Source organism: Manis pentadactyla, chromosome 8 (genome assembly GCF_030020395.1).
Source record: "Manis pentadactyla isolate mManPen7 chromosome 8, mManPen7.hap1, whole genome shotgun sequence".
Taxonomy (NCBI): Eukaryota; Metazoa; Chordata; class Mammalia; order Pholidota; family Manidae; genus Manis; species Manis pentadactyla.
This window is the reverse complement of record NC_080026.1, coordinates 63,030,891-63,051,331: the sequence shown is the minus strand read 5'-3', so window position 1 is coordinate 63,051,331 and position 20,441 is coordinate 63,030,891. Positions and strand designations below refer to the sequence as shown.

The following is a 20,441-nucleotide window of genomic DNA, read 5'->3' as shown; positions in this document are numbered from 1 at the left end:
TCCATCAGCATGATTATGAGCTTTGTTTTTAATTCTTTTTCAGGAAGACTGGTTAGTTCTATCTCCTTCTCAGGGTTTGCCTCTGTGATCTTTGTCTGTATCAATTTCTTCTGCCTTTTCATGGTGATAGATATATTTGTGGGGAGCTGGTGCGTGTGTTGGGTAAGAGAAAGTCCCTTCTTGCCAGCTTGTGGCCTTCCTCTCCTGGGAGAACAGCGGCCTCTAGCAGCTTGTGCTGGGCAGCTGCCTGCAGATGGGGCTTCTCATCTTGCCTGGCCACTATGGAGTTTATTTAGCTCTGCAGTTACTGTGGGCATGGCCTGACTCAGGCTGCTGCTCCAATATGGCGAGGGCGCGTCGGAGGGGGAACAGGCAGGAGGGTGTTTATCGCAGTGAGGGGCCTCCAAGCTGCGCTGCGGGGGTTCAGGTGCCCAGAGTTCCCCAGGATTCCCTGCTGTTGGGCTAGGTATCCCAGGGCACTTCCGTCCAGCTGTGGGGTCCCTGTCCCTTTAAAACTTTCAAAAAGTACTCGCTTTTCTTTGTCCCTGGTGCGCCGGCTGCAGAGACCTTCTCACAGGTCTTACTGTCCTGTTTCCCTAGTTTCCAGCACCCCACGCACACACTGTGTCTCTGCGCCCTGGTGCAGATGGCTGGGGCTGGGTGATTAGCAGTACTGGGCTCCCTCTCCCTCCTGGCTCCGACTCCTCTCCTCCAGTCTGGAGTTGGGGGGAGGGGCGCTCGGGTCCCGCCGGGCTGCAGCTTGTATCTTACCCCGTTCGCGAGGCGCTGGGTTCTCACAGGTGTGGATGTAGTCTGGCTGTTGTTCTGTGTTTTCTGGTCTCTCTTTTAGGAAGAGTTGTATTTGTTGTATTTTCAAAAATGTATGTGGTTTTGGGAGGAGATTTCCACTGCTCTACTCATGCCGCCATCTTGGTTCTCTCTTGTTTTTAGTTTTTTGAAGAACCTCCATACTGCTTTCCACAGTGGCTGCACCAACTGACACATTCCCACCAACAGTGTAGGAGGGTTCCCATTTCTCCACATCCTTGCCAACACTTGTTTCTGTCTTTCAGATAGTGGCCATTCTGGCTGGTGTGAGGTGATATGTCATTGTGGTTTGGTTTTTGCATTTCCCTGATGATTATTGATGTGGAGCATCTTTTCATATGCCTGTGGGCCATGTGTCTGTCTTCTTTGCAACAAGTCTTCTTCTACCTACTTTTTAATTGAGTTACTTGATTTTTTTGGTGTTGAGTTGTATGGGTTCCTTATATATTTTGGATGTTCACATCCTATTAAACGAATCATTTATGAATATATTCTCCAATATGTTAGATTGCCTTTTTGTTTTGTTAATGGTTTGCTTTGCTGTACAGAAGATTTTAGTTTGATATACCCCACTTGTTTATTTTTGCTTTTGTTTCCCTTGCCTTGGAAGACATATCCAGAAAAAATTAGTTATGCTTATGTGCAAAGATTTTTGCCTGTTTTCTTCTAAGAGTTTTATAGTTTCATGTCTTACATTCAGCTCTTTGATCCATTTTGAGTTTACTTTTGTGTATGGAGTTAGACAGTAATCCAGTTTCTTTTTTTGCATGTAGCTGTCCAGTTTTCCCAACACCATTTATTGAAGGGGCTGTCTTTTCCCCAGTGTATATTCATGCCTCCTTTATCATATATTAATTGACCATATATAGATGGGTTTATTTCTGGGCTCTCTATTCTGTTCCATTGATCTATGGTCTGTTCTTGCACCAGTACTGTACTGTTTTGATGACTGTAGGTTTGTAGTATAGCTTGAAGTCAGGGAGCATGATACTTTCAGCTTTTTTCTTCTTTCTCCAGGTTGCTTTGGATATTCTGGGTCTTTTGTGATTCCATATAAATTTTAGGATTATTTGCTCGAGTCATTTAGAAATACCATTGGTATTTCCATAGGAATTGCATTGAATCTGTAAATTGCTCTGGGCAGGATGGCCATTTTGACAATATTAATTCATCATATCCATGAACATGGGGTAGATTTCCATTTACTTGTGTCTTCAGTTTCTTTCATAGGGTCTTATAGTTTTCAAAGTACAGGTCTTTCACCTCCTTGGTTATGTTTATTTCTGTGTATTTTATTCTTTTTGACACAATTGTAAATGGAATTGTTTTCCTGATTTCTCTGTTAGTTTGTTGTTATAGGAATGCAACAGATTTCTGCATATTGATTTTGTATCCTGCAACTTTGCTGAATGCACTTATTAGTTGTAATTGCTTTTTGGTGGAGTCCTTAGGGTTATTCTATATATAGTATCATGATCTGCATATAGTGAAAGTTTTACTTCTTCCTTACCAATTTGGATTTCTTTTATCCCTTTATCTTTTTGGATTGCCATGGCTAGGATCTCCAGTACTATGTTGAATAAAAGTGACAATAGTGGACATCCTTGTCTCATTCCTGATCTTAGAGGAAAAGCTTTCAACTTTTTATACCATTGAGTATGATGTTGGCTTTGGGTTTGTCATATATAGCCTTTGATATGTTGAGGTATTTTCCCTCTATACCTGTTTTGTTGAGAGATTTTATCATGACTGGATGTTGAATTTTGTCAAATGCTTTCAGCATTTATGGAGATGATCATATGGTTTTTATCTTTCCTTTTGTTAATGTGTATGCCATTGATTAATTTATAAATACTGTACCATCCTTGCATCCGTGGAATAAATCCCACTTGGTCATGATGGATGATCCTTTTGATGTATTTTTGACTTTGGTTTCCTAGCATTTTGTTGACTTTTGCATCTATGTTCATCAGGGATATTGGTGTATAATTTTTTTTTTCATATTGTCCTTGTCTAATTTTGGTATTAAAGTGATGCTGGCCTCATAGAATCAGTTTGTAAGTATTCCCTCATCTCCTGTTTTTTGGAATACTTTAAGAAGTGCAGGTTTTAGTTCTTCTTTAAATGTTTGGTGGAATTCATTTATGAAGCTATCTATCCCTGGGATTTTGTTTATTGGGAGTTTTCTGATTTCCAATTCAATTTTGTTATTGGTGATTGGTCTGTTCAGATTTTCTGTTTCTTCCTGGGTCAGTCTTGAAAGATTGTACATTTCTAGAAATTTGTCCATTTCTTCTAGGGTGTCCAACTTATTGGCATATAACTTTTCATAGAATTCTCTTAAGTTCTTTGAATTTCTGTGGTGTCAGTTTTAACTTCTTTTTTGTTTCTGATTTTATTTATTTGTGTCCTCTCTTTCTTGATACATCTGGCTAGGGGATTGTCTAATTTGTTTTTCTCCTCAAAAAACCAGCTCTTAGTTTCTTTGACTTTTTTTCTATTGATTTTTTGTTCTCTATATTATTTATATCTATTCTGATCTTTATTATATCCTTCCTTCTACTAACTTTGGGTTTTGTTTATTCTTATGTTTCTAGTTCCATAAGTTGTGAGTTTAGTTCGTTTATTTGGGATTGTTCTCATTGCTTGAGGTGGGCCTGTATTGCTATGTACTTCCCTCTTAGAACTGCCCCTCTTAGAACTGCTTTTGCGGCATCCCACATCTTTTGAACTCTTATGTTTCTGTTCCCATTTGTCTCCATGTATTGTTTGATTTACCCTTTGATTTGTTTATTGATCCATTGATCATGCAAAAACATGTTGTTTAGCCTCCATGTGTTTGTGAGTTTTTTTATTTTCTTCGTATGGTTTATTTCTAGTGTCATATCATTGTGATTTGAAAAGATGCTTGATGCAGTTTCAGGCTTTTCTAATTTATTGAGGTTCTTTTTGTGTCCTAATATGTGATACATTCTGGAGAACATTCCATGTGCAGTTGAGAAAAACGTGTATCCTACTGCTTTTGGGTGGAATATTTTGTATATATCTGTTCAAAGTGCATCAGATCTAATATGTTGTTCAATGCCTCTGTTTCCTTCTTTATTTTTTGTCTGGTTGGTCTGTCCATTAATGTAAGTGGGGTTTTAAAATCTCCTAATATGATTGAGTTACAGTCTGTTTCCGCCTTTAGTTCTGTTAGTATTTGTTTTACATACTTAGGTGCTCCTATGTTGGGTACATAGATATTTACAATTGTTATATCCTCTTGTTAACCTAATCCTTTTATCACTATGTAACATCTTTTGTTTCTTTTGCTTTCTTGGTTTTGAAGTCTATTTAGTCTGATGTAAGGACCACTACTGCTGCTTTTTTCTCCCTTTTATTTGCATGAAATATCTTTTTCCATCCCTTCAATTTCAGTCTGTTTGTTGTTTGATCAGACTTGAGTCTCCCTTAGGCAGCAAATAGATGGGTCTTGTTTCTTTGTCCATTCTGCCACCCTATGTTTTTGATTGGTGAATTCAGTCTACTTAAATTTAGGGTAATTATTGATAGGTATGTACATATTGCCATTTTATTAGTTGTCTCTGTTTTTTTTTTGTTTTTTCTCTCTGTTCCTTTCTTCATCTCTTACACTCTTCTTTTGCTATTTGATGGTTTTCTTCAGTGTTAGACTTAGATTCTTTTTTAAAAATGTTTGTGTATCTGTTACAGCCTCTAGTTTTGTGGTCACCATAAGATTCATAGATAGTTTCCAAAATATATAGCAGCCTACATGAAGTGGATGGCCACTCGATTTTGAACACTAAAAGTACCCCTTTTTAATTCTTCTTCCTCATCCACACTTTATGTACAAGATGTCATAATCTGCATCTTTTGTGTATCCTTTGACTAGCTTTGTGTATAGCTGACTTTACTACTTTTGTTTTTTAACTTTATACTTGTTTGATAAGTAATTGGTCTACTACCTTTATTATAGGGGATATTACCACTGATAAAAATGTTTAGGCTTAAGAACATTTCCATCTACAGAAGTCCCTTTAATATACCCTGTAAGGCCAGTTTAGTGGTGGTGAATTCTATTAGCTCTCATTTATTTGAGAAACTTAATCTCTCTTTCAACTCTGAATGCAAACCTTGCTGGGTAGAGAATTCTTTGCTGTAGTGTCTTCCTTTTCAATTCTTTGATTATTTCATGCCACTCCCTTCTGGCCTGTAAAATTTCTGCTAAGAAATCTGCTGATAACCTTATGGACTTTCCCTTATAGGTAACTGTCTGCCTCTATCTTGCTGCTTTTAAGATTCTTCTTACCTTTAACCTTTGCCATTTTAATTATTATATGTCATGGTGTTGTCTTCCTGGGGTTCTTCTTGGTAGGGCTTCTCCGAGCTTCCAGATCCTGGAAGTCTGTTTCCTTCCCCATATTGGGGAAGTTTTCAGCTACTACTTCTTCAGAGAGACTTTCTACTCTTCCTTCTCTCTCTTCTCCTTCTGGGACCCTAATTATACAAATATTGTTTTGTTTGGAGTTGTCACACAGCTCTCTTAGAATCTTCTCATTTTTAGAAATTCTTTTTCCCTCTGTTCCTCAGCTTGGTTACTCTGCTGCTCCCTATCTTACATCACCATGATTCTTTCCTCTACTTCCAGCAGTGTGCTCTTCATTCCCTCTATTGTATTTTTCATTTCAGTTACTGTATTCTTCACCTCTGAGTGGCTCTTCTTCATATATTCTATCTCTTTGTCAAAGTTCTTGTCAAAGTTCTTTGTCAAATTATTAATTCTTTTCTCCATTTCGGTGAGCATCTTTATGACTGTTGCTTGGAACTCTTTATTAGGAAGATTGCTAATCTCTACTTAAGTCCTTTTTTTTTGGTGTTTTATCTTGTTCTTTTGTTTGGGACATATTCCTCTGCCTCCTCATTTTGTCTGGGTTTCTGGGTTTCTTCCTTTGTGCTAGATAGATCAGCTATGGCTGGGACACTTCTTTCTGAAGCCTGTCTCTTTGAAGAATGAGGGTCTCTTCAGGTCATGGTTTAGACCCCCTCCTCTTTGGGCCCAATTAATAATCTTATTGTGTTAAACAGTTCAGGGAAAAGTGTCCCTCAAACTGGTTTTGAGTTTTTATTGAAAAAGTATATTTATGACATGATGATTCTTAACTTTGCTTATTTTTATTTACTTTCTGTCTCATCATAAGAAACATTTAGAATCCTTTTTCTAATTCATTTCTGAACTAAAGAAAAGTACATGTTTCTTTTTATCTTCCTTTCTGAGTCCAGAGTTCAAATATTTTCTAAATTTGGACAGCTATCTGCCACCCTGCAGACAAGCCAGGCTTCTTGAAATGGACTAGTTTTTTGCTGAGGACCAGACCCAGGGATCCTCCTATTAAAGCCCTGAGAAAACAGACAGCATTCCATTGTTTTTTTTCTCCATGCTGCCCATACCATCATTTTCCTTATTTAAACTCTACAAAGGACAATACGAATTGTAATTATAATATGCATAATAACAACTATCACATGTTTAATTTCATATATATGTGTCGTAATGATTCTATATTCAGCATTTATACAGTGGTAAGCACAGTGAACATGCAATATTGAATCCTGCTTTGTTGATGCCATCAAGTTGTGAGTCACCTCCTCTGTCAGTTGCCATCCCCCTGTGTCACACGTGGGCAGCACACCACAGCACCACAGTGGCATTCGCTCTTCCACACCCTGAGGTCCTCTCATGCCAGTAAGGGAATACTGCCAACAGGAAAGTGTTCTGGAGCGTCCCCGTCCAGGAGTGGGGTCATCAGCCACGTGTGGCTGCTGAGCCATGACATGTGGCTGGAGAGGTGTAGTTAATATAACAGACCTTCCAGTTAGCAAACACTTATTGAACAACAAATTAGTGAACACAATCTCATTAATAATTTTTATATTGATTACATGTTGACATGATAATACTTTAGCTTTATTGTGCCATACAGTAAAATGTGTTATTCAGACTAATTTCACCTATTTCATTTTCCTTTGTAGCATGGCTACTAGAAGATTGACAGTCATAGGTGTGGCTTGCATGTCACACCTGCTGGAGTCCCACCTGGGTGCAGGGCACTCTCCTCATCTTCTCTCTGCCACACATCAGCTTAGAGACAAGCCTGAGCTTTCCTTTATTCTGGGGAGAAAACACTGGGCAAATGCCTCCTCAGCCTTTTAGGATGTCATTCTCACAGCTGTCACCTTCACCCTGATCATCCTCCAGAAAGTCAGGAAGAGGCAGACCCCACTCCTGGTGCACCCGCAGCAGCCACACCAGCCGCTCATAGTAAGTAATGTGAGGGAAAGAAAATCTTTAAAATGCTGATAATCCAAGCCCAGGCAGCTTATTCTGAGGTGGTAGCTCAGAGGTAAAGTACAGGAAATGTATCAGGGAATCTTATCTGTAATAGTGGAAATGTCCAAACATCTAGAGATAGAGGATGAGGGCCCAACTATGTGAGTTTTGCTTCCTTTTCGGCCCTCCCCCTCCGGCTTCCAAAGGGCTGATGTGAAAACCCTGAGAAGACTAAAGGGCAGGTGTCTGATGGCAGAGCCCAGTCTCTAAACTGATTATGTATGACTGGCAAAATGTGTGTTAGGCCCATTTTACAAATGAGGAAACCGAGGCCAGTAAAGCCAAGTGCCTTATCCGAGGCCCCAGCACACCCCAAGAGGATGTGTGCATCTTTACCTCTTTAGGTCAGAGCTCTTAAGCCTGCTGAAGACCTACAACTGCTACCACGAGGGCCGAAGTCTTCAGCTAAGACAGCGAGAGGTAAGGACTGCGTCTCTCCTTTATTCATCGGTCTGCCACATATGATAGTCCTGGTTTGCGCCTGTTATCCTAGGGTCATTATTAAGGCCACCTGCTTCTCTCTCAGAAGTGCCCCAGTTTGCATAATGATTATAAGGTCACCCATCCTCTGAGTTGAGGGCCATGTTACCAGTTGCCAGGATCCCTCCTCTAAGGTTCTGTGAGGGGTGCTGAGGCTCAGAGTGTCCCTGTAAGTTCAGAGCAGGCGGAAAGCACCTTGCAAATCCTCTCCTTCTGTCTAGGACCTCTCCCTAGGTGAACTGCCAGGACATCAGAGTTTAAATCTTAAGGATCGCACAGCCCACTTCTTTATCTGCCCATCCCACAGCACAAGTAGGGGCTCATCACAGGGCTCTGGCCCAGGTTCACAGGGCAGTCAAAGCAGAAAGTGGCCTCTGTGCTTATCAATCAGAAGCAAGACCAGAGGAAACCTTGAGAGAGAAGAGAGCTCCCCAGAAGGTGCTCACAGGGCTGGGCAGGTCCAAATGCCAGGGACAGGTCAGGCAATGGGAGTGAAGAACACAGGAGAGCACATCCTGTCTGCAGCCCAAACCTCTCACTGCAGGGCAGGATCATGGGCTCTGTACAGGCAGACCCTTTATGATTTTTCCAAAGTTAGATACCTGGAATTTCCTAAACCTTAAAACACTATGTGGGCTCAACAAAACATGTCTGTAGGCCAGACATAGCCTGGGCAGTGGCCGGACTCTGGGATAGGCAGTGCAGCCCCTGCTCAGCTGCCCATGTGGCAGCTCAGACAGGCCTGGACTTAATGCCACACAGGACCTGTGAACCTTTCACACAAGATCCCCTTCAGGGCACCAAGCCCCCACCTTGGTCTGCCTGTTTGTTTATTAGCCTACTGGGGAGTCTGATCATGGCGAGGTTTTATTTAGGGGGTTTCTGAGGTGGAAATCAGCTTGGCTCCTGGACTTTCTCCCACCCCTCCGTGTCTGGTGAAGGTCATCCTCCTGGGAGTCCCCTTCTGCTATTGAGCAAAAGCAGGCAGTTCAAGCCCTGGGGACCCGCAGAGGCCACTGTGCTCACTGGTCCTTACTTCCCTTGGCCACTCTAACAGCCGCATGTCCTGCTGCATTACCAGCCAGAGGTGAGCCCTGTGTGCAGGCGGCTCTGGGCTGCTGTGGTTGCCAGTCAGTGGTAGGAAGGAGGGCCGACCGGAACCCACCCACCAGCTGACCTTAGCCCCTGTGGTGCCCGTCAGCCAGGCCAGGGTCCCATGGCGGGAGCCTAGGTTGGGAAGCTGCTGGCTCCCAGTCCAGGAAGTGCTGGGCTCCCTGAGATGACTTGCACTGGCTTGTGCTCCACCTCCCTGAGGTCTGCCTCCCTGCGTGGTCCCACCCCCTCTGTACTGCTTCCTGCTCCTTCGCTCCTCCTCCCTCTGCAGAGTGGCCCCTCCAACCCCTCTTACCACCCACCCTTACCCAACTCCATTCTGCTGCCAGCCGGGCTCTGTCCCCTCTCCCACTCTGCCATCTCTGGCTTCACTGTCTCTTACTGGAATGGCAGGCCCCCAGTGCCAGGTCCATATCTGTCATGGCAGGCACATTTTACCTCGGCATAGGTATCATGACATACCAGCAGGTGCAGGCCTGGAGCAAGTAGGGACAGTCCTGCATGCCAGCAAGTGGCCGTTGTGATCCGTGCTAAGTGAGGAGTTGGACTTATTTCAGTTCTTGTGCTGGAGGCATGGGGTAGGGTCGTCTGGCTGGGCTCTCCTCCTCAGCTCTGGGCATTCAGGAGTTGACCTAAGACCTGGGTGACTGTCATTGTGGGGTCCCCATACCAGCAGCTTCAATGTTGCCTGGGAACTGGTTAGAAATGAGAATTCTTACCACTCTCCTTCTGCCAGGCCTGCTGAATCAGAAACTGTCTCCTCCTGTTGGTGTTTTAACAACTCTTCAGGGGGTTCTGATGAATGCCACATTTTAGAACCACTAGTCTAAGAGTTCAGTCTTGGCTCTTGGGATTCCCCAAGATAGTCCCTCTGTAGGTCCAGCTGTGTGGTGAACAGGACTGAGAAACCCCAAGCCTGTCCCCTGTGTCTGTGTATGATGGGACCATCCACGAGGAGAAGTGGGGGACATGGCAGCAGGGAGCAGGTGCCCCAGCAGTGGGGAGTTGACACTCCACTGGTGGGTTTCTTGTTCCTGGCCTGATGAAGGTACGAAGATCAGGCCTGACCTCCCTGGAGCCAGGAAGGACCTCAGGGACCTGCAGGCTGAGGCAGTGTGCATCTTTGGGAGGTGGCTGTCCCCATAGGGTTAGGCTGCAGGCATGGGGCTGACATTCTGATGCTGAGATGCTGATTCCTGGGTCACCAAGCCCTCCCATGCCCCCCACCACATGGCATCCAGCCCCTGATTTCTTGATGCAGACCTGCGCCTCCCAGGCCTCGTGTCTCCTGGTTCCAGCACCTGCTACAGGACTGCCCCTGCATCGCCTCCCCTTGGGCATGGCAGGCCCTGAGTGGGGAACAGATAGGCATCAGGCACCTGCCTGTTTCATTTATTATAATATAAGAGGAATGACCATATTCCAGACAGGGATTGAGGCTCCCATGCCTGTCTCTCCAAGGTGACCCTCAGCAAGTGAAAGGTGCCAGCATGGCTCCCAGGCCTGAGTACAGACCACTGCCCACACAGAGTCAGGACAGGCTGCTGGGTGGGGCTGGCTGCCAGCCTCGGCCCCCAAGCTCAGTGCCGTCAGGCTGCCCAGGGGCTCTTCACTGGGTATGCCCCCGTGGAGCCATGCAGGCCCTGGAACAGAGGCCTGCTACTGTCACTGGGCCTCCCTGGAGCAACCAGGCCTGACGGCCCTGTGTGTGTGCCTCTCCCACTGCCCCCAGACCCCCAGAGCTTGGACGGAGGGAGTGTGTCCTTGGGAGGGGCCGTCCCTGCGACAGTGTTTCCAGGGAGCCTGAGCTCTCAGAGGGCTTCCTGGCACAGGCAGCCAGAGCCCTCACCCCTCACCCCCTCTGTTGTAGGCCACGACTCTGGGTGACTGTGCTTATAGGACAATGACAAGTGTGAGCTGCTGGGCACAGTCTGCTTTCTAAAGACAGCAAATATTTAACCGCGCAGGCTGGTGTCTGCACAGAACAGGGGATCACCCGAAACCAGGGGGTGAACCCATCGCTAACCATCCAAGCCCCAGGGCCTCCACCTCCTAGGTGGAGCACGGGTGGCTCCCCACAGCTGCACCCCCAGAGGCAGAACTCCAAGCCAGTCCCTGTGTCTCACACATTCTGTGCTCAGTCATCTAGAGGCACGCCCTGGTGGCCCCAACACACACACTTGCCCCCTCCACCCACCCCAGGACTCCACCCACAGCCATTGTGTGCCCCCACCCATGGTCTGTGTCCCCCCTGCCCATGGCCTCTGTGAACCCCCTGCCCCCAATCTCTGTGTCCTCCCTGCCGCCAATCTCTATGTCCCCCCTACCTCCAGTCTCTGTGTCCTCCTGTCCCTGGTCTCTATGTCCCCTTGGACCCTGGTCTCTGTGTCCCTTCTGCCTGTGGTCTCTATGCCCCCCAACGTGTGGTCTCTCTGTCCCCCTGCCCTAATCTCTGTGTCCCTTTGGACCCTGGTCTCTGTGTCCCCCCTGCCCACCATATCTATGCCCCCTCACCCACGGTCTCTGTGTCCCCAGGATCCTCTTCCTATAATGAGCACCTTCTCCCAGGCCTGCAGGCAGAAATGGTGGGGGGCTGACAGGCCCCTGACCCCAGTGAATGGTGGCCTGTGGACATGTCCCCAGCCTGCCCTCTGGGTGGGGCACTGCGTCCCTTCCCCATGCAGGCTGGTGTCTGCACAGAACAGAGGATCACCTAAAACCAGGGGGTTAACCCATCATTAACCATCCAAGCCCTAGGGCCTCCATCCACCTCCTAGGTGGAGCAGCAAGTGGGTCCCCAGAGCTGGACCCCCAGAGACAGAACTCCAAGCCAGGAGTGAGGAGAATGCCGCTGCTCTTCTGGCCTGCATCCCGAGGACGGCGCTCCAGGCTGTTCTGTCCTATGGGAGCCCCTCCCCCAGCCCTTTATTGCTTTCTTTAAGTACCTTCTGAAGGTGCCTTAGCTCCTTTCTTATTGGCGGATGTTAACAGGATCCCAGAGCCCAGGGTCTGCTCCCCATTGTTTGACCTCCCCAAATGCAACAGCGAGGTCTCTGAGCTCAGGGGAATTGGCCAGTGTCATTGTGATTGCCTCCCTCTGACTCAGTTCATGCTGCTTCACAGAAGGGGCCCAGAAAGCCCAGCCCGTTCACCCCCAGCCAGGCACCCACTCAGTAGGCTAACCCTCCTCACTGCCTCCTAGGGGCCCTTGGGCTCCAGGCTGCCCCGTACTTATTTGCCAGAGGCCAGGGAGCCACAGATGTGAGCCGAGCAGAGATACAGCAGGCTGTGATGATGCAGACATCTGTGTGTGGTGCTTGTAAGCTCATCTGCCAGCTCCTGTGCTCTGTGGGGTGTGAAAGACCAGCATTGGTGCCCCCATTTTACAGATAAAATAGTAAATTGCTTGACTAAATCCCTTTTAAATATATTTTACATTCTGTCTCCCCACAAAATACACATGAAAGGGGACAAACATTTTTATAGTCCAGAGCAATTTAAAAATAGCACCAAAAAAAAAAGGAAGGAAGGAGTTTGCTGTGCACAGAGCAGGGAGTTGGGGGGCAGAAGCAGGGGTGGACTTGGTAGCCACCCAGCTCCTGGCTCCTCTCTTCTCAGCCCCCTCCACCCTGACCAGGTCAGCCAGCTCCCACACAGCCCCAGTGAGAGGGAGGACAGGTCCTCAGGCCTGACCTTTGGAGCCCTCTGATGCCCACCTGCCTCTCTGAGGAGATCCTCCCTCTCCTCTATTCCCCACCCTCACCTCTCTGCCAGAGACTCCAAGAACACGGATTCGCCAGGCTGTGAACAGGTCTGAGGAGTGGGGCTGGACTTGGCCCCATAGCTGAGGTGCAGACAGGGAGGGGTGGGGACGGGCCCCCTGGCCGGGGTCTGGCACCCCACAGGCTGACCTGATGCCACAGCAGGACTTGTGAGCTGGACCAACTGCGGTCCCCAGGACACCCCAGGGACAGGCCCCCCAAAGCATAGTGGGTGCATCTGCAGAGCCCTGGTGTTCTCTCAGGCCTCTTGGAGCACAGGCTCTATGGGGCGGGGCTGAGGGACTGACCTGGGGGTGCCCGGGACCTTGCTCAGCCTACCCGTCTCCGCTGCTCAGTCCAACCTCACTTCCCGCCTGAGAGACAGCCTCAGCAATAATGGCTACTCTGTGTGGTCTTGTAACCACAGCCCCATATGTGGGTTTTATCCCACTTATTTGTCAGAACAGCCTAGGAGTCAGGACCCCTGACTCATGAAAACACCAGGGATAGAGGCATTTAGCTCGCCAAGACGGTCAGCCTATAGGGAGCAGTGCACATGGGATCGCTGTGGAGGCAGGCTGCTGCCATGAACCGGAGACCTGCGGGGCAGCACCAGAGCAGCATGCTCTACTGGGGAGGTGTCAGAGTTCATGGATCACTGGGAGGTGCAGGTAGAGAGTTCTGAGGATGCTGCTGGGCTGGGCCTCATGGGGGAGGCTGCAGCCCGGCCAGACTGCCTGGGAGTCAGGGAGCCCTGGTGCCATTCCCTCGATGGTCTTGCCAGAAAGTGCCTGGGTGATCTGGCATCACAGAGCCTCCCTCTGGAGGCCTCCCCAGCCTTGCTACTGTCCATCTGTCCACATGGGCCCCTGGACTCAGCAGAGGGGCCAGTCATCCTGGGAAGTTCCCTCCTACTTGGCCACCTTCCCTGGGACTCCCCGAACAGGCAGTGCAGGGGGTCAGAAGTACCAGCCCCATGCAGTGCAGGCTGCTGGCCCCTGAGGTAGGTGGTGATGTCCTCTAGGGACCTGCATGGGCCCCTGGCTGTGGGCACACCCAGCACTGAGGTGGACTGTGCCAGCTGACAGATGGACCTGACGTAGTCATCCAAGCTGGGGGAGGCCGGGGGTTCCTGCCCAGTCCCCACAGGCAGCATCTCCTCCGAGGTCTCCCGAATTGTGGGCAGGTGGGCCTCTGAAAGCAGCAGCCGGGACCTCATGGCTTCTGGATGCCAGGAAGCAGCTACCTGTCGGTAGACAGAGAGCCAGACTTAAAGGTCTGAGTTCTGTCCTGACACCCTCCTGTGTCCCCGCCCTCATCTGAGGCCGCCTGGTGGCTCTTGTGCCTGGGAGCAGCTTGTAGTCTGCAGATCCCAGACCAGGCTCGGACCCCTGGGCTGCTCCCTCCTGAGAACATCAAAAGCCTTGTGTTTGAGATTCTGTCATTCCTGTTGCTTAAGAACCACAAAAATAAGAGGACCCAGCCTAATAGACCAGGGTCAGGGGAAATGGGCTTACAAACAGGCTCTGCCAATTCCCAACCTGCCTTTGGCAAGGCTACCTCTCCATTCCTCCACTCACTCCTCCATGAGGTGGGTGCGAGAATCCCCAGGAAGAGGGGTGTTGTGACAACACGTGGAATGACATCTCCTGTGAATTGCTTTTTGAGCATAGAGTCCCTCTTTTCACTGCCTTCAACTGCATCCCCTGGTCTCTTACCCCCGTGAGGCTGCATGAGTCCCAGCTAACTGCCCTTGGAGAGCAACAACCTTTTTGTTGTATCTCAAACCACAGGGCAGTTGCTGTCTCTTACCTGTAGCTGAGAGGGCCTGGGAGTAGCAGGGCTGCTGGACGAGCAAGGTCAGTCCCCGGGAAGCTCAGGGCAGAGGAACGGGCTCCCGCAACCAGAGCCTGGTGCCCACATTGAGTAAGGATGCCGTGAGGACGGTGGGTCACTGCCTGCTGGATGGAGCTGTCTAGTGAGCCTCAAGGCCTGGCGGCTGCTTTTATGCCTTTCCACCAGCCATCAGTTACTGTCGTGAGAGCCCAAAATAGCATTAAGGAAGGCTCAGAGGAAACAGGTGGGTGGGGCCTGGCCCGGCTGCCTGCCCAGAGCCCAAGCTTGTGCCTGAGGGAGGCTCTGGGATGGTCACTCCACAGGCGGGATAGGAGTGACCACCACTCCCGGCCACCCTGGGCTGCAGGAGAGGCAGGGCTCTGCTAGGCTCCCCAGGCAGCCCTAATGTCTGCCAGCACTGCCTGGAAGCACCGTCCACACCCTAGGGCCCCAGGACACTGACCTGGGGCTGGTCTGGCAGAGCTCTGGGCCTTAGGCAACATGTCAGACACACCTGGGCAGGGCTCCCAGGGCCTCTGTGAGGCACAGCCTGTGGGGGCCTGGTCTTGCCTCTTCCACCTGTGGTGCTTTCAAGTGAGAACTGTTGGCTTGTATCTAATTGGTGCTTCTGTACACAGAGGCTACTGTGGGCACAGAGGACAGAGCAGCAAACAGTCCTGGCCTCTGGAACTTACCTTTCATGAGGGGGGCAAATGCTCAGTGGACGAGGGCAGTAATTTCAGGTTCTGGGAACAGCTGCAGGAGTGTGGCTGCAATGCAGCAGAGCTACCAGGAGGAGCCCCTGGAGGGGTGGCTAGCAGGGGTCTGAGCCGATTTAGCCCCTGGGGAGAGAGTGGGCATGCTCAGGGGTCCACATTACTGGCCACATGTGAGGAAGTCAGTGGACCTTGGCATGGTGGTTGGATTTCCCTCCAAGAAGGATGGAAAGAAGCAGTCACTTCTGCTTTGGAAGCTGTCCTGGCCCTGCGCAGCACTCGGGAGCTGCTGCGGATGCCCAGGGTGGCCCCTGCCGGACAGGGGGCGGCTAAGGGTGCAGTGGGCAGCCCTGGGAGAACTGTAAACAGCTGGCACCATGCATTTCTCAGGCCCAGTTGTCTACCCAGCTGTGGCCTGCCTGAAACTTGTGGGTACAGGACAAACCTCTGGGTCTTTATTCAGAGAGACCCACTGCCCACCAGCCCATGCCAGGCCTGGATGGAGGGAGATGAAGCAGGTGTGGCCCCTGCCTTGAGGGGCTTAGGAGACAGTTTAATGCCTCAGGGAAGGAAAGAGGCTGCAACTGGGGCAGGGACCATGGGGCTGGACATGCTGAGGCCAGGCTGTCACAGATGCATGGGAAGGCTCAGGGGACCTGCCCTTTGCCAGGGAGGCAGGAGGAATTGCTCTGGGACTGGGGGCAAGGGGCTGAGGCAGGGACTGCTGTGACACTGGTCTGGGCGCGGGCCTGGGACTCTCCAGCCATACACCCACATCTGACAGGCAAGTGAAGCCAAAATAGAAAACAGAACTGAACCCCACTTTGGGTTTTCTTATGATCCCTGTGGAACCTTCAACTCCAGGGCATCAGTTTGGGCTTTCCTTCACAGGGAGGACTGGTTCCATACCTGTGTGGTGGCAGAGGTCATCAAAAATAGCTCTGAGTTTGTGTTGTTTGATTTCTTTTTTCTTTTTCAGCAAAGTGCAGGGTCATCCCAGAAAGTGATGTGTATGTTGATGGCCTTGAACAGTAGCACTGTTTCCTCTGGATGATGGAATTTTAAACTTGTGCTAGTTAACCATGGCCTTGACACCGAGCGCCAGGAGCACAGGGAGGTCTACCACCTGGCCCCTGTGTTCACAAGGCTTTGAATGCACCCACCCAAAGAAAGGGAATTTGCGAATCTAAAGTGGTGCTCAAGCTGGCGAGGAGAAGATGAGATCTAATGTTCACTGCTGGAATCCCATCAGAGCAGATCAGGACTGGGTAGCTGGAGGACCGTGGCTCTAGGGAAGGGCAAGGCTGAGGTTTCTGACTAGTGCTCGGGGGGTACAGGAGAAGCAGCCTGCGGGGCACCTGTGTGGGGATGACTGGGCTGGCCACCAGAGCCTGGGGGTGGACGCACACAGACAGGAGCCGGAAATGGGTCAGAAGAAGTCAGGAACTTGGGGGTGTGAGTGGGAGCTGGCTGAGGGTGCTCTGGAGGCCCCTGTGGATGAGGACCACAGAGTCAGGGCGCAGGGGAGCAGCGTGCTGTCCACACACCTTGGGGAGAGGGGTGAGACTGAGACCCACTTTGGGGCAGCAGCCACCTCTGCTCCAGTGGGCATGGAATCCAGTGCCCTCAGCATGTTCCCAGTACAGTCTGGGGACCTGGGGGCCCGGCACAGTGGTGGGTGGAGAGGTGCTGCCCTGTTTGGGGTTCAGCCGTGCTCCCTGAACTGGTTCCTCACCACTATGGATGTGCCAGCTGGCTGACAGCTGGGTTCCCCGGGACTCCTGACCTGGCTCAGCTGAGCTCCCAGCCTTCCCCAAGGGGAGCACAGGACCCCAAAGAGAAGGTGTGGGCAGCTCCGGGTGCCGGGAGTCCCCTGGACTAGGTCAGGGAAGGCGACGGTGACCCCTGGAGGCAGCTGCTCTGGAGAAGGAGGCTGAGCCATGTGAGTCCCCCGCAGGAAGAAGAGGTTCTGATCATCGAGGGCCTCCTCAACATTGCCTGGGGACTGAGGCGGCCCATCCGGCTCCAGATACAGGATGACAGGGAGCGAGTGCAGCTCTCAGCCTCCTGGACACCCGGACGGCCCACTGCCACCTGTGAGTGCTGGCTGGGTGGCCTTGTGACATCCCATCCCCAGCTTACTGTTTGGGGTGCATCTGGGATGGGATTCTCAGCCTTGGGGTAGAGCCCCACTCTGTGTGGGGCACAAACACGGGAGCGTAACCCAGCCTCAGCCTGGGGCTGCCCACGGCCTTGTGGCTTGTGCAGCCCCTCCCACAGTGGTCTTCCCAGGTGACCACCAAGCCACTCCCCTCCTGGAGGGTGTCCCTGCTCCCATTACCCCCACTTGTGTTCCTCAGACTCACACGGGGACCTTGTCTGCAAGGAGCCTGTGGAGCGCATCGCCCAGGCTCCCAGCGCCCTCTGCAAGACAGACAGTTCCCAGCATCTGTTCTATCTTACAAGATCATACAAATTGAGCCTCCTCTTGTCCAGAATTTACTTTTATCAATTTATTGGAATTTAATACCAGATTTACTTTAATGTCGAAAAAATGTTTTTGATCAGAATGAAATGGTTTCCTATCTTACTGCTTAGTGGACATTTGCCACCGCCACCGCCCTGCCCACTGCTGCCAATTAGGGCAGCTAGCTGCTGAGTTTTGCTTGCTTCTACACCTAATAAATCCTAAGAGGCAGAAACTCAGAATCTTTTCCGCCTCAGAAATTCAAGTAAACTTGCTCTGAGGTCACTTAGTGTGTTGACACCCGCTGCATTGCACACGTCCCCAGTCACTGGTTGTGAGTTCTGAGCCACACAGACTTCACGCATAGAGTTTGGATGGGCTTCTTAGACAGGTTGCACAGCGCGTGGTTCCTGCTCCCCGGGGGAGAGCAGGTGCAGATGCAGGGCCTCCAGGGCCCCCCAGTGGGCTCACACCTCCCTGGCTCCCACGTGACGGGTCTGGTTCCCGTCATGGCCATTCCTCCTGGCAGGTGGAGAACCCCCGCCCCAAGGCCCAGAGGTAGGCCCCCTTGAGTTTGCCCCTGCCAGACCCGCACTTCCCTGTCCCAGCCAGAGGGAGGCCCAGAGAGCCTGCTGGGCATTGGCTGCTGCCTAGGAGGCCCAGGCACTGCATATGTCCCTGTGTGCGCCACACAACCACACTCCGGCCACTGAGGTCTGCAGGCTCCTCCCCTCTCAGCAGATAGCCCCCTGCCCATCCTTTGCTATTCTTTGAATATCTCACTTTGGCTCTGTATGGATCCCAGCCTCAGCACTGCCCTGCTTCCCTGTAATGTCCTGTCCGGAGGCAGCCAGCCTCTCTCCCACCTGAGCTGCTTACCTGCCAGCAGCTCCCTGAATGCCAGGATTGTCTCTCTTCAGAAAGGAGCCACCTGTCCAGGATGACAGAGCCACGGCCCAGGAGCAGGGTGACCAGCCCACAGCCAGGGAAGAGAGTTCCAGGGCCAGCTCAGGTAAGTGCCACCTTACGCTAACCAGGCCCTGTCTTGCTCACCCTGGGAAGAGGTGCCTTGGCTCATGGCTGCCACCCTGGAAGAATAACTGGTGGGGTAGGAGTGCGCATTTGTTTTCAGTGGGAACTCTTGCAAAATGCCCTCTCCATTTGAGGCAGTGTCGTGCACTCTCCGAGAAAAGGAATCAGAGGCATGCAGAGGGACTTTGAAGTGCTGTGCCCACCACTGCGGCACAGTGCCTCATGGAAGGGGAGAGTGCCAGCGGAGGGCACAGCACCCTGGCTCACAGTCCTCTGGACCACCTCTGCATGGTCTGGGACCCATAACTGTGTCTGTCCTTTTTGTGCCCTCCACCATACACTCAATGAAAGGCACAGCGCAGGGGAGGCCCAGAGATGGGATGGGGTGGCCCAAGACTCGCTCTGGGTGTCCGGAGACAGGCCCAGAGGCTTCTGTCCAAGTGGCCTGGAAATACAGGTTACCCTACCTGGGGACACCGGTCCTGTCTACAAACTGGATGCCCTTGCGTGGGGCCCCAGCATCCATCGCAGGAGCTGCATTCAGTTTGCCATCTGCTGTGGTGCGGCCACCAGGCTGCAGGGAGCGAAGGCCAACACACAGCCTGACCATGGGCCCCAGCAGTCCTCTGTCACCACTTTGCTCCCTCCAGCCTGGTCCCCGCCTCTGCTTCTGGCTTCAGAGCCCCTAGAGGAGGAAGAGGAGACCCCACAGCTGATGCAGACCAGGAGCGATGCAGCTGGTGTGGTGATCCAGAGGAGGCCCAGACACTGTGCTCCTGGCAATGCCCAGCGGATCTGGTGACACCGGTTCTCCATCAACGGGCACTTCTACAACCACAAGGTGGTGTCCCTGCCAGGCCCCCCCGACTGGGCCCTGAAGCCGAGGCCACAGGGAACCAACCCCAAAGGCAGGGCAGCTGTGGGCCTCATAGCCAGGCCTGTGTTAGTCTGTCCTAGTTTGCCCTGCCCACTGGGTTGAGCTGTGCCCTGGGCACATGTTTCTATGCCCTCGAGAACCTTCACTGTGCCTGATTCCCAGCACTTAGCCTTTGGTCCAAGCATGTATTGTACTGGCCTCAGGAAAAGTCTCCTTCCCCAGAGGCATCGTTCCCAAAACAAGCCAAACTAAAAGGAGAAGTGGCTGTTCTTATAAGTAGCATGCAGTTTGCGAGAAGCCCTGTAAGGAGCGTCCTGTGACAGGCCTGTCCTGTGGGCTGGGAGGCCTGTCTGAATCTAGCTCAAGCAGCTGCCCTTCCTGAGAGGTGGGGACTCAAAGCAGACAGGGGACAGAGTGGCAAAGGGAGGCCCGGGGCAGCTCATAGGAACCCTTCGGGCTGCTTGGGGACTCCCTGACATGAGGGTCTGTGTCCATCCTGCTGGGATGCAGCAAGGGTTAATGAGTGACAGCAGGTTACCTTTGCTGGCTCTTCCAGTGGGGGAAGCAGGGTGCAGTTAAGCAGAGATTAAGAATGGTTTAGATCAGCCAGTCTGACTTGCGTAATCTTTAAATATTGCTCAAAAGGAGTTTAGCCTGTAAAGTGTTAAGTAGGCACCAGTTGCCAGTATTTGAATATATATCAATATGCAACTGTAAGGGATTATTTTTAAATTTTTAAAAAATATTTGTGTGGATTTAGGCTCTTTCTAGATCTACCTTCCTCAAAAAGGAAGTATTTGTAGTGTGAGGGCCTCCAGAAAAAACAAAGCAAGATAATCCATTGTGGGATTTGCTTTGGCCTGCTGGGGGGCCCAGCTTGTTTTTCTGACTTTACCCAGGTGCTGCTTTTCTTCCTCCAGCCCTAATTAAGTGATTTGCA

The 20,441-nt window shown here is 50.7% G+C and overlaps 1 protein-coding gene and 1 pseudogene across 4 annotated transcripts in view; one reads left to right on the top strand and one right to left on the bottom strand.

Moving 5' to 3' along the window:
• LOC118922226 (protein DEPP-like) overlaps positions 1 to 15,235 on the bottom strand; it is a 32,776-nt gene extending 17,541 nt beyond the window's left edge. The window contains exons 1-2 of one of the 4 annotated variants that reach the window (XR_008998871.1): positions 14,386 to 15,212; positions 6,926 to 7,000 (exon numbers count right to left, since the gene is read on the bottom strand). Coding sequence is in view for 1 of the 4 variants with exons in the window: in XM_057505817.1 (XP_057361800.1) it covers positions 13,229 to 13,792 (564 nt within the window). In the remaining 3 variants the exon portion in view is untranslated. Of the gene's footprint in view, positions 1 to 6,745; positions 7,001 to 11,239; positions 13,820 to 14,385 lie in introns of those variants that run through there. The other 3 variants (XR_008998870.1, XM_057505817.1, XR_008998869.1) reach the window with 3 other exon arrangements.
• LOC118914100 (ras association domain-containing protein 4-like) overlaps positions 1 to 20,441 on the top strand; it is a 39,280-nt pseudogene that overhangs the window by 11,911 nt on the left and 6,928 nt on the right.